Genomic DNA, 14,457 nt, shown 5'->3' with positions numbered 1-14,457 from the left:
GACACACAAGAACTAGATTTCATTTATTTTTAATTGGGAGTAGTTTAGTTACCGCCTGTTTTTTGTCTCAGTGCTGTTAATTCAGTGCTTCTTTGAAAAAAATAACACATGAATTCCACCATGATAACTTTCACTTTGTGCAAGTATTTCAATACCAATAATTCTCTTAGCATTTTCAGTGTCTTCTTCCTAACTGACTTACCGTTGAGCCAGGCAGGCAAGTATTCCGTCTTCATGCTATAGTGCTGCTGGCCCAGGTTTCTTTGTATGACTGGCTCCGTTCCCAAGAAGTTGTTGAGCGTGGCTGAGTAGAGCTCCTTGTCTGGACCAACAAAAAAAAAACTTTGGTTTTATTTAAACTCAAGCTAAAATAACAAAGGTCAATGGTTCATTGGGGGAGAACAAATGGAGACTGAGAGTCTGCAGGTTCAATTAAGCCATGCAGTCTGAATGATTTGGAACATGCAGTTAAATTGGAGTTCTGGACACCCTGTGCAACTGCATGGCAACAAAACAGATGTGAAAACCTGCAGGAGTAATTTGTAGAGATTGGATTTGTGCTCCATGCCTATGAGCTGTAAATCATGTTGCTCTTCAATTTAAAATGCAGCTGAGATGGAACAAGAAGGCATTCTTACAAAGTGTACCTACCCAATTTTAACACAAATTAAGAGGTAACCATTAATTCAAGTTTGACCGCGTCTGTCAGTATTAGCAAAGCATTTTTTATTTACTCAACCCTTACTTTAATTTTAGTTTACCAGGTAAGTCAACTGAGGAGAAATTCTCATTTACAATGATGATCTGGTCAAAACAGCACATGGAAAGGTATTGTATGCTATTAATACACACACAGGGAATTACTCACCAACTATTAGGCCTGTGTGGCCCTTGGCAGGGTCATATGGACATTTGCCCTTCCCATCTTCCAGGCTAGTGGGGCTGAGAGTGAAATAATCTGCATTCTACACACACACACACACACACACACACACACGCAGAGCGTGATAAACATCGATAGTTAATGGTTTTATGACAAATGTGAAATAAGTAGGGATGCTCCGATCGGGGTTTTATGCTGACGATTCAGGAAACCGATTAATGTAATTTTTAAAATGTATTTATGATGAGTAGTATTGGCCTGTGGTGCTGTAAGGGGGAAAAGCTAGGACAATTCCACGGCCCCATGACTACCAGGGGGGCCCAAAAAATAGGTAATTATTAAAAAATAAAAAAGGGAGGGCACGCAACGTAATTTTTTTTATGGGCCCCATAATTCCTGGTTGCACCCCTGCTATCGGCTATATGATATGAAAAAGGGAACCATAAAATCACCTTCATTTAGACAAAAACATTTTTGACTTACCTTTTCATGAGAACATATATCACTCGTGAAACTTAGAGAGGATGAGACGCCTTCTTTAAGGAGACTTTGAATGTGAGAGTACATACTTTAGGGCACATGTGTCAAAACTTGTGCCCTGGAGGGCCGAGACGCTGCAGGTTTTCTCTCCAACCAGTGTCTTCAGCAGGTGATTTAATTGATGAGCTCCTTCCCTCAAACTGAAGGTGTTGATCATTAAAATCACCTGCTTTAGTGACTGGCTGGAAAGAAAACCTGCAGTGTCTCGGCCCTCCATGGCACGAGTTTGACACCCGTGGTTTAGGGTGTCATGCAGCGGGACTCCAAGTGAGAGACCAGTCGGCAAACCTGGTGTCTTCCACCTCTGACAGAGGTCATCTAGTCCAATGAATACAATTATTTTTCAGGATATTTGCTTTAGACTGCTGACTTTCATGCGCATACGGGCGTTGGCTACATCAGTCGCCGTTTGACTGATGATCACATTGTGAGCCTCGACAACTCACCATACTGCGTCAAGTGTTTGTTCTTCAAACGTCGTCTGAAATTAAAGCTTTTTAACGTGCAAAACTTATATCACACTCACAAAAGGCAGTTAAGTTCCCCACGGTACACATGTTTGTTTTTGGTTCGGCACGCCTGCACAGTGTGAAGGAAAGTGGGCGGGGGATGCTCGCTACAAGCCGCATGCTGTGGACAGGCATTTATCTGCATATGCCGATCACACGCTTTTTCACAGAAGTCGGACGATATTAATCGGTAGCCGATTGATCGGAGCATCCCTAGAAATAAGGTTAGAAAGCAATCATATTAGTGTCACACATGAACCTTGATACATACGTCTATATATTATTCAATTCTAGGTTGACACCTCTCACATATGTTTCTGGGGACACTTACCACATAGGTGCATTTGGGTTGAAATGCATAGGTGCCACACGTGTAGAGGTGTGTGTGGTTGTAGCTCTGTAGGAAGCGGATGTAGTTGAAGCACTCAGTCTATGAGGGACAGAGGAGGAATTGTTATAACAGAAATACAAAATAAAAAATTCAAACAAATAAAAAATCCTCAGTAATATGTTTATACACATCCCATACACAAGGGGGGTCGAAACTGTGGCCGGCGGCTGTTTTTTTAAAAAATTGGCCTGTGGCAAATTCTAAATATGTAATTTAACAAAAAACTAAAAAAAACAAACACACACAACAAAAACCAGCAGTACTTTTACAAGAATAAAGTCAAAATATTGAGAGCAAAACATTTTAATCTAACAAGAGAATAAAGTAATATTATGAAGAAATGTCATTTTCGTAGCATAAAGTTGAAACCATAAGGAAAAATTATTATTTTTTAAAAGTTGTAATATTATGAGAAACAAACAAAACAAAAATGAAATAATTTTTGGAAAAATGAGTTGAGGATAAAGTTATAATATTACGGGATTAAAGTAAAAATGTAATGCCAATAAAGTTAAATATTATATTGTATTTATGTATATGTAATATTGTAAATATTACAAGAAGAAAATTTACAAGAAAGTTGAAATATTAGTAAAATTATAAAAAAATAAACAGAAATGGAAAAAACAGCTTTTTATAACAATAAGTCAAAATATCAAGAGAAAAACAAATCTAACAAGAAAAATAATGCCATTTTATTAGCATTTCACAGATATCACAAAGCTGAAATGTTTTTTTTTTTTTAAATCCATACAACTTCTTAGCATGTCTATATGGGTTGGCTTACAAAATGGACCTTGCATCCTCACTTTCAGTTTATGGTCCTTGGCGGAAAACATTTGGTCACCTCTGCCATGCACAGTGTCACACACCTTTTCCAAGCAAATAGTGATTTTCAAAACAATTTTACAGTGTTCATGTTTTCATGTCTTTCCTTGTATGCTCACACAACACAAACCAACAGGAGGTAATCAAACCAAATGCCTTCCTCTCTCACGGTGCAACCAAAAATAACACAAGTAACACAGGTTAAAGATAAAATGGAACTGCACCACACGGACTATGCAGGTATTGAAATAGATGCTTACACAATAATAAACATGCAAAACAATCCTGTTTTATACAAATTTAGAACCCGCAGAGCATGCTAGATAGCTTCCTGTTGAGGAAGCATGCCATGCCTCTAACTACTCGTTGTGCAACTTCTACCAATGTAGGGCAAATGAGATGGGCTTTCTACCTATAAAGTGCCAAATTATGGAGATAAGCACAAAATGACAGGTTTTCCCCACAAATAAAAAAACAAAGTTTCGATCAACATCCATAAATACGCAGGGTTGCGAATGCTGAATCATAAATATGCGAGTATCCACTGTATTACCTTTTTGAAAGTATCAGAGAAAGCTGAGAATTTTAGTCTTTCTAAAGATAGAATATTTGATCTGAAATCATGTTGACTATTGAAAATGTTTTCTTACCATGAATGTGTGTGTCATGTGTACGCCCAGCAGTGAGTTTTCTGAATGTTTTTTTTTGTTCTGTGGCCAATAAACAACAAAGCTGTTTGGAAGGAATTGGTAACAGATGCTTACATGTGTACACCAGCTATGACTTTGTGCATCTAGTTAATGTTGCCATTAAAGCAGCAAAGCAATATCCGCATCTCACTGCTGGAGTCGGAACGTTTGCATGATTTTTAAATTCATTTTTACAGCCTTTGCAATTAGTTAGGATAATCAGGAGGAAATATGTCTGGCAGACGGGACACTTTCAAGCTGATGGCATTACATTAAAACAATGTATGAATGTAACAGTTCACAGTGTAAACAGCATATGGTGATCCCCGAATATGCATAGTTGGTACTTGGTTTTTCCCTTAGTGTTTTGCAGAATAATCACAGATGGACACCAAAACATGTAGGTTTTGGGTAGTTTTTTGTTGTCTGCCTTTAAGTACAAAGTAATCCAACTTATAAGTAACATTAAAAGACTCAAGACAGCAGAGGACCCGCCTCGGCAGTTAAACAAAAATGTAATACGTGGATGTGATAAACCAATGTACAGTGAAGGAAATCATTTTTTGATCCCCATACAAAAACCCAGTATTTTTTTTCAGCCAGAAAGAGACAGAATCAGAATCAACAACAACCAAAAAAAAACAATAAATACATATTAAAAAGGAATTTTTATTGAGTGAAATACGGATTTGCTCCCCAAGAGAAGACTTGTTGGCAAGCACAGAGGTCAGACATTGCTTGTAGTTGCACACATCTCAGAAGGAATTTTGGTCTGCTCCTATTTTCAGATACTCTCCAAATACTCAAGGTTTTGAGGCTGTCACTTGGCAACTCAAAGTTTTAGCCCCGTCCAAAGTTTCTATTTGGGACTACGGTCAGGAGACTGGCTACGACACTCCAGGATCTTAATGTGCTTCTTCTTTGTTGCCGTGCCCTTGTTTTGGGTCATTGTCAAGCTGTAAGACCCATCCATGAATCATGTTCAGTGCTCCGGCTGAGGCCAGGAGGTTGTCATCCAAGTTTCTATAGTACATGGTCGTGTTCATCAGCCCTCAATGCAGTGAAGTCTATTGTGTATCGCTTCCATTTTTGAATTATTGCATTATGAATTAATGCTCATTTCATCCTCATACAGCTCATTGGTTTTGCCCATTGTGGTGGAGCCGTTTCACTGGAAGCTATTGAGTCTGTCACTGTCTTGTATACACATAATTATCTAAGGTTAGGAGTACTTTTCTAAAGGGAGAGGACAAATTTGTATGCCTACCGGTTAGTAGGGGATCAAATACTTTTTTGACTCAGTCAAATACAAAACCATTTCTAACATTTATTTAATGTTTTATTCTGGATTTTTTTTTTTGTTAAAATTTATTTCAATTCTCTTCAATAACATTTTGATTGAAATGGATGTATGTAAATCCATAATGTACGTCAATGTACTGACTGGAAGGTATCCAGCTTGAAACCCAGCACCTACTAGAGGGAATGCTATTCTTTCAAGTGAAACTAATAACGTTGATCCAGTGGTGCCTTTGAGCAACATCGGCTACTATGTCAACCTACCTGGTTGCTTTTCCCTTTGATGAAACACTCCCGCTTCTTATCCATTGGCGCTTGCCAGTCAATCTGCATGCCAGAGAAAGAAACACAATGTTATTAAACACGTTGTCACCAGTAGTGTATAGCATGTTGTCTGTATGTTGTAAGATTATGTTCATTCACTCACTTATGAATGCTGGAAAGCAATAAATGGACAGGTAAAATGCATTTCAATTAAAAGGTGTTCTTTATTCATAAACAGCTGCGACTTATATATAAAAGAATATATAATTTAACATTTCCTGCCTTTAAGACTTTTGGCGACACCTAGTGGCCACAATAATTCACAGAGTTGAGCTTGTGACACGATTAGGCAAACAAAGTGAATAATAAAGACCATATTGGACGCTTTTTGTGACGGAATACCTTCCAATACACTTCTGCCTTGAAGAGTATGTGTCTGTAAGTAATGTGCAAGTACAACTATATGATACCTGTATAAGCTGCACCCACTAAATTTAAAAGAAAAAACAGACTAGTTCTTATATAAGCCGCACTGGTGTATAAAAACCTTACCATAAAAACCTAACCATAAACCTTATTGTGGCGTGCACGAGTCTGTGAGGACCAGTCAGCTAACTTTATTAGACAGGAGCCAATCACGAGCTAGGAATAAACTCACAACGGGCTTGTCAACCCGTTGGACATTGCAGAAGTCATTATTCCATGTAACAGTCTGCCTCATGATTTCATCTTACAAACAACATTAAACTCCTCACACAGCAACTAACACTCAAACGTTATACCTCAGAAATATAGAAACGCATCTACTGTATATAGAAATGGATCAATACGAGTTGTCACAATGTATTTTGTTTGAGAAAACCATTTCATTGGAGGAGAGCATAGAATGCATAGAAAATGGTGCTGCATTGCTGCTTCTGTCCATCAGAGGGAGCCAGTACACCCAGAGCGCAAAGCAAAAACAGAGAAGCTGATGTCATTGCAGCCCCCGAATGAACGTCTGTTATTGTATTTACTACTGCTACCAGTAGAGGGTGTTGTATACTCATGTGAGAGTTGAAGACGTGTCCAGTTCGTCAGAGTAATACAAATACAGAGCCACAACAGTCCTGACTGGCAAATGGAGAACCCGCTCATTGTGTTCTGCATTCTGATTGGCTGTAGACCATTGTCAATCAATCTCCTTCGTGCAGGACTGCCTGTTTCCTGTTGTATGATTGTTAGCTGCTAGCGATCGTACATTCTAAATGAAGGCAGAAGTTACGTGGCTGTAGGGCACCTGGAGTACTGTAAATGAATTATCGGTTCACGGAGGACGAGGCTGTGCCCAGCCAATCGCAGGGCACATATAGACAAACAAACACACCATTGGGTGTTTTACATGTTGTCTCTCAAATTCAGAGTGATAGGCAGATGGTGGTGGCGGGTGGAGGAACTTTTGAGTGTTGGCTCCTTTCCTTGACATTCCACACTGGGGGGCTGATAACAGGTGGCCTTATCTTACTGCAAGACTCATAAACCATAAACAGCCTGCGCTTGCATGTGACTGTGTGTGTGTGCACACATCTCTATGTGAGTATCTAATAACTTCTCATTACAGTAAATCAGATAACAATCCCCAAACTACTGGCTGCAGGCTGTTCACGATGCCATCACACACCTTCTGTATTTGTATTGATCACAATACAGGCCAGTTACTGAGGGAGCGAAGCCAACCCAGATTGGGTCTCCCAAGCTTCATCATCTCTCTGAATATGTGAGTGTCTGCGTATCAGACAAAGAAAAACGTTCCCCCTTAAGTAACAAAACAATGTCCAATTAAAACATACATGGACAATACAATGTGATCGTAAGTGACAAAGCCCGAGCAATAGGCAGTATTTGTTTTGCAGTCAAAAGCAGCAAAAATTACAATTTTAATATTTAGCCACTGTCTGTGACTATTATAGAAGGAGGCTTAAGCAAAGACGGAGCCAAATAAATTTAAAATAAAACACTAACCTGGCAAAATTACCGCACTTGGAAAAAAATTGTGATTAAGAAATAAAAAACTTATTAATATCTGGATGTACTTTAATTTGGAAGCTTCAGATAGTAAGTTGGGCACATGCAATACAAAACGACAAAAAGGTCAGAAATTTGCATTTAAACAAAAACATGCTGTTTTGAGCTGCACCAATTAATCAATGCATCAATGATTAATCGATTATCCAATTAATTAAAAACTATTTTATTATTTAATGAATCCTTAGTTGATTTAAAAATGTGTTTTGTAATTGTAATTTCAGCCTCTCAAATGTGAATTTTTAAAATTTCCTTCGTCATCCACTAAAGCAGACCTATTATCTTTATGTTTTAGGTAAAACAAGATATTCACACACATCAGCTTTGACTTCTGAAAAAAGTGATTGACATTTTTGCCTGTTGTCTGATATGTTGCAGACCACACCACTAACTGTGTTTGGTTCATATTAATCATATTGATCACATTGATCAATATCAATCATTTTGATAATTGAAACGAGCTTCGGATTAATCGACTAAGAAAATAATCGTTAATTGCAACCCTAATGCTGTTCATTAGATGACCAAAAGTTTAAAACCATATGAAAAAGTCAAAACTTGTGCTAAAATGTGGCTTTTTATACTAGTCATAAAACTAATTGTGTCATTGTGTTGTATCCTTTTGGCCATACTAGAGCACCCCTTGTGTAATTCCTGTGATGACATTATTGCAGTGTTTCACATAATTATTATGCAAATACATATAGAACTGCACAAATACATTTGGAGCTTTAAAAAAAAAAAAAAAAGTTGCCGCAACCAGTTAACCCTTGCTCACAAACACATTATAATGGGACTATTTGTGTAGCTTGTCGTTACAACTCCGTACAGTAGCTGGCTTTGTAACTGTGCTTCTTAACACACCTCATACGCATATACCTGACTTGGTAGCACATTATAACTCAGCTGTGCATCAATATAGTACGCAATGTACACGATATGTACATTATCTTTAAAATGAGCGCACACCTATATTTTTTACTTACATTTTCATTGCCTGTGCATATTACAATGCGTACACATTGCACCAAATGGAACCAACAAGCGGAAGTCACTAATTTCTGCATAAATAAAGTTTAAAAACATGAGATAATGTCACCCATTTCTTATGGCACACCTGTCCAGACACCAGGAGTGAGCAGGAGTTTTTGAAAATACCCACTCTGGCCGGAGTTTTCCAACAGCTTCATTTTTAAAGACAAAAACTTAGGTTTGAGTGCGGACGACAGGCCAAAACGCATACAAAAATATTCATTTTTCAAACATCGGTGTTCATGCGGAGCTAGCCTCAAAGCGCTCATGCAGCCTGACCAATTATTTCATGATGCGGTCCATACACTAGCCTAAACATGGCGGATGAATACAAACACTGCAAGTGCATTCCTCTAGTCAGCCTGAGGATTCCTGGCCATCTGAAAAGTCCCGTCTTGCAAATAAGTACTTTTTCAGAAAAAGGTTGGTCTCTGGGCAAAGTTTTTTAGTTGGGTAATTTTGGTGAAAACACAGCAGGATGAATGAGAAAAGTTCCTGAAAAGGGGCTAATGGGGTGGCTTGGCCAAATCCTATGAAGTCCTGTAGCTTCATACAGTCGGAACTCCTACAAAGCTTTTAAGCAGCATGTCTGTGGATGTGCTGTTGGCGTTACCTGTGGCCTGAGCTGTCTGCTAATGTCATTGGGATCCAAGGCAAACAGTGCCTCGCGTGCGCCGATGTACAAAACTCTCTCGTGCTCCGACAAAGTCAGCATGCTGTAGTTGAATACTCCCTGGATGCTGAACCTGGCCATGCTGTCCAACGCATCTGGATGAAGACACAAATATAGAATACAAATCATTCATTACACCAGTCTGCCATGGTGACAGGTGGACTAATTATGTACCTTCTGCCATCTAGTGGAAGAGAATGTAATTATTTTGCCTGTCACTACACATTCCTGGCATACATACAGTATATGAACAAAGATTATTTGTCACAAATAAATAATTTTTGGTCAATTAAGTGGAATTGGTTAATTTCCCGCAGCACACCGACACTAATGTGCTGCAGCACTGTGGTTGGGAAACACGGCTTTACAACATAGAACTCAACATTTGTTCAATTGAGAGGGCAGAAGGGAATGTTTCACACTTTTATTGTTAAAAATGTGTTCGTGTCCTTGCTTATTCACACCACTAAGCCGAGCAAACCCTCACATGGCCCCCACTTGCTTTCATCCAGCTCAAGACGCATTTCTTGGTTCTTATACAACACAGATGGACAGAGATTCTGCTATTCAAACCATATCATCCTACATCAACTAAGCCTACATTCAACCTACGCTACAATAACCAGCAGAGCTTGTAGTTTCAGCAACAACAGGTCAGTGTTTTTTATTGTAAACTTTCTATTCTGACCTTGTTATTAGCAGAATAATACAGCATTTTATTGTGATGAAAAATGCATGGGAAGGAAAAAAGTATTAAGATTTTTATTATATTTATAGACGATGAACTTGTGGGACATTTTTCAGCTCAGTTCAGAAACAGGATGAGAATCTGCCTTGAACGCCTCCCAAGCTTTTTATTTACTTTAAGAACCAGGAGCAGAAGGCATTTTTATGGAAAACCAGATAACTTTTAGATCTGTATGTCAGAAGTGAGATAAGGTTCTCCCATTTAGAAAGGCTGTGCAAATAAACAAGATGCAATTATGATTTTTTTTTTCATCAGACCTTGTTTTCATGACGACTGAAGCAAAAACAAACAAGACACAAACACCAAAAACAGCAGAATAGCTGCACAATTGTAGCATAGCTAATGAATTGATGACTTACGAATGTATGTAAAATTTCACATGACTTACTAATTATTAAGAAATGCCAAAGCATGGGTCTCCAAAGTGTGCTCCGAATGTTTATTTATTGGCCCACGAGACATTCTAAACAATATAATTTAAAAAGAAAATGAACACAAAAAAACTAATAGCAAAAATGGAAAAATCTGCAGTAATTTTACAAGAATAAAGTCAAAATATTAAGAAAAAAAATGTTGTACTCTAACAAGATAAAGTCATAATTTTACAAAGTAACATTGTAATATTTTGAGGAAAAGTAATTTCAGCAGCATTAAGTTGAAATATTTAAGAAAGACGTTTTAAAAGTTGTAATATGAAAAGCAAACCAAACAACAAGTAAAGTTGTAACTGTTGGGAAATTAGGCTGCGAAAAAAGTTATAATGTTACAAGAATGTCGTCAAAATATTATGAAAATAAAGTCAGAATTACCTGAAAAAAAGAAAAAATTTGCAGAAGCTGTAATTTTACATTGAATAAAATCCAAATGTTAAGAGAAAAAAGTTGGATTCTAACAGGAAAAATGCTGAAATATGTCTGAAAGGAAGTTAAAATATTGGGAACATGAAAAACACAAGAGCAAGAAAGGCGGAAAATGAGCAAAGACATAAGTTCATAGCTAGCGGAGATGCAGGCTATTTTTTCTTGAACTTCTTGAACTAAGTTCTTAGCACATTCCTTAAATCCGTTCATTTTTCAGTATGTGGCCCTGCGTGGAAAACGTTTGGACATCCCCGCTCGAAACTAGTGTTTACATTTTTTAATAAAGAGGAAACAAGCAGCAAAACTACTGTACGTTATTGCAGAGCAGTGCTTCTCAAATCGTGAAGCGGGCCCCCCTAGAGGGGTGTGAGAGGCAGGGAGGACTTTCAATATTAGTGCAGACCTGCCAACATGCATGAATTTGTCATACTCGGCATATAATTTGACTCTTGAATATGCTTGTATTGCTTCACTGCTCTCAACTTTGTTGCATTTTGCAGGTTTCAGTTTCGAGTTCAGTCTGTACAGTACAGATAAATAAATAGATATTATCAGTGTCTCAATAGTATTTCAAATGGGGGGGGGGGGCTAAAAACATTTGTCCGTCCCCCCGCTGGGGGCATGACAGAAAATAATTGAGAACCACTGGTGTAGAGTGAGATTTGGAAGCATTATGCCGAGTGGGGAAAAACTACAAAATGATATATGCAAGCGGGAACACAGCCTGAATGGGTGTCAATCTGTAGGTATGATTAGTCTGTTCATTATCTGGGATCCAGATGCAGATCACATTTTAATGCAGGGCCTAACTGAGGCTTCTTAATCTAATTAGCTATCATTGGATAGCCTTGGAATTCATGTGAATTTTATCAGGTCCACTAAACTGGTAGGATCGTGTTCGTCTCAAAGGTTGACAAAAACAATCTACGAGAGATTACGAGTAAACCACAAAAAGCTCGTGCACAGTCCCATCAGCAGAATTTGGTTATATTGTCATAAAAAATACAACTGCATACACATTTACTTGAACACAGATAAGTTAGAGCAAGGCATGCATGGATGGAAGTGGAAAGAAAGGTAAAGAAAAAGAATGATGCTTACTTTCCACTATCCAGCCTCATGTTTCTTGTTGTATATCACCTTGTTGTCAAACTGTTCTCGCTTTCAAATTATTTGTCCCCGCTGCATTATGCAATCAAAAAGATTGAATTACAACATATTTTTTCGACATAATAAACATTTCTCAACTAAGGGAATAGTAGTGCGATTTATGTCATGCCAAACCATTCATCTAATGCTAAATCCTTATGTGAGACATGAGCACGTCTTTCTCTTTTCTGTGCGTTGTAAAGATACAGCGTCGCTTTTCCTGTTTTGTCTTTGTCATTACTAAATGCAATGACAAAACGCAAGTGGAAAAGACAAATACAAAACAGGAAAAACAACGGAAAATTGGAAAAAACAAAGACAATACAGAAAAAACAATGACAAAATGGAAAAAGAATATGACTACATTTGTATATATATATTTTTTATCATTGCTTCTCTTTGTATTTCCACACATATTCCCTTTAAATTTTGGCACTCCTGTGATTCCATACTTGACCAGTATGAACACTGCTAAGAGTGCATCAAACCTAACGCTAACTTGGACAGTACCATGCTGTATCTCTCCATTCTTTTTGAATGTAAATACTCCTATGCACTTTATGTTGACGTTATCAATAATGCTTGATTAAAACGTGCATTGTTTCTCTCAGACAAAGCGCAAAAAAATAAAAGTCAATTCCCAGTGTCACAGTGCCCTGTACTGGTCAAGCTGCAAAATTACCTTCAAATGCAAACACGACAGCCTGCATCTCCTCTCTCAGCCAACGCTTGCCAAGAAGACAGTTTTGTCTCAAGGTATGTTGACGTATTACGACTTGTGCATAACTTACAAATAACGTGTGAAAAAAAAAAAAAAAAAAAAGAAAAAAAAATAACGTGTGTGAACGGGTGTCAACGATGGCATCACTCATTGCCCGCGGATGCGGGACGTATGAATCATACGTTGACATACGTCGAAAACTTTTGTGCATGCACAAAATTTTTGGACGACTTAGACGTACTACGACGTATGCCAGCGTGCTTACGCGTGCTGTTAAAATATACAAAACCTACCCATAACTTATTCGACGTACGCCAGCGTATTGGCCAAATTTTTCATACGTTGGCGTAAGCTGGCTAAATCGTCAAGGTGTGACAGGCGTTGGCCGTTGGGCATAAATTGTGCACACCGGCAACACGCTACGCATTCGTTGATATAAGTTATCTATACGGTAAGTTATAGAAACGTAGAAACTGTTATAGAAACTGTAAATGAAATAAAAATATAACAATTTATTCTGTACCATTTTGCAATGCAACTCAGTGACAGGGAAAAACAAGCGGTGACATATAACACAATGATAAACACTAGTGTCCAGCCAATGATAAGATCCTGTTTGCATCAATTCATTAACACTGCGTTACATACAACTTGCCGTTGTTTTGCAGGTTAGCTTATAGCTAATGCTGCTTGCTAACCCTGTATTTTGGTGAAACAAACGGGCAGTGCAGTGCTCACCAAGCCAAGCCAAGAAAAAGGATGGATGGATGGATGTCGGAGTATGTGCAAACAGAGAGATGTTTTTCATTTTTGAATGCGAAAGGGCTGCTTTATAAAACATGCTGCAAAGCCAAAGTAGCAAGCCAGTTTTTGAGTGAAAAGTGTGGACTGAATGTGTGACGTAACTGTGCATGTTTTACTGCTTTTACTGCTTTTATTTTGTTGGCAGGATGTACCGGATACAGGAAGTGTTAAGCCGAGTTTGTGTTGCTGAAGGGACCGAAAGTTCGGTTGAGAGTTCATTTTAATTTTTAAAAATTTTGACAAAAGTAAACATATACAACATAAATGGCATCAATTTCAAGTAAATTTCCAGAATAAAATACTGTCACAACAGGCTGTTTTAAAACTGAAAATGACAGTCAAATAAGGAAATTAAAGAATACCTAATTAACAATATAAACGGTACAGATGAAAATACATTGAAATAACACGATTTATCTAGGTTTTTTTTTTTTTTAAAGAATTACATGGTTAATTGAATGTGACCTTGTTTTGTTTTAGAATAAAGAAAATTACATTGTGGAATCCTCCTTGCCATCTGTTTGAAACCATTCATATACAAAATATGACAGAATGGAAGTTCAGTGTGCACGTCTGATGCCGCTCACAGAGGTCCAAGGAATATTTACGGCTACAAGGAGACAAACTAAAGTTACAGAAGCTGATATAAGTCATTTTTTAAGTATATGGACACATTCAAAACATACCTGTTTAATAAATGTCAGGATGTTCTCAAAGAAGACACTTTAAACAAGTGATATGCCGCCTGGATGCATCCCGGTATGTGCAAACGTATCAAACAGCCATATTGTAACACTTCATGTTTGTATTCACAAATGAATTAAAATAGACTGAAAATCATTTGTGTGTATTTAGTTAGTCAGCGACTGATGAAGCAGCTGCGATCTCCAAGCCTGACCCCAATTGTTAATGTTAAATTGTAACTGTATGTTTTGATATATAAGTTACAGAACCAGGACCAGCCAAACTATGAAAAAACATATGTATAAAAAAACGCCACGTT

General features: G+C 37.8%; 1 protein-coding gene across 4 annotated transcripts in view; it reads right to left on the bottom strand.

Annotated features, from left to right (window-relative positions):
* The window catches only part of sema4c (sema domain, immunoglobulin domain (Ig), transmembrane domain (TM) and short cytoplasmic domain, (semaphorin) 4C), a 111,501-nt gene that overhangs the window by 16,517 nt on the left and 80,527 nt on the right, over nt 1–14,457 (bottom strand). For all 4 annotated transcript variants that reach the window (XR_008569969.1, XR_008569970.1, XR_008569971.1 and 1 more), the window contains 5 exons: nt 9,113–9,267; nt 5,404–5,466; nt 2,264–2,362; nt 869–965; nt 203–322 (listed from right to left, as the gene is read on the bottom strand). Coding sequence is in view for 1 of the 4 variants with exons in the window: in XM_054772748.1 (XP_054628723.1) it covers nt 203–322; nt 869–965; nt 2,264–2,362; nt 5,404–5,466; nt 9,113–9,267 (534 nt within the window). In the remaining 3 variants the exon portion in view is untranslated. The remainder of the gene's footprint in view (nt 1–202; nt 323–868; nt 966–2,263; nt 2,363–5,403; nt 5,467–9,112; nt 9,268–14,457) is intronic.

This window comes from Dunckerocampus dactyliophorus, chromosome 4 (assembly GCF_027744805.1).
Source record: "Dunckerocampus dactyliophorus isolate RoL2022-P2 chromosome 4, RoL_Ddac_1.1, whole genome shotgun sequence".
Classification (NCBI taxonomy): domain Eukaryota; kingdom Metazoa; phylum Chordata; class Actinopteri; order Syngnathiformes; family Syngnathidae; genus Dunckerocampus; species Dunckerocampus dactyliophorus.
The sequence above is the reverse complement of the archived record's forward strand: the minus strand, read 5'-3'. Positions and strand labels throughout refer to the sequence as shown.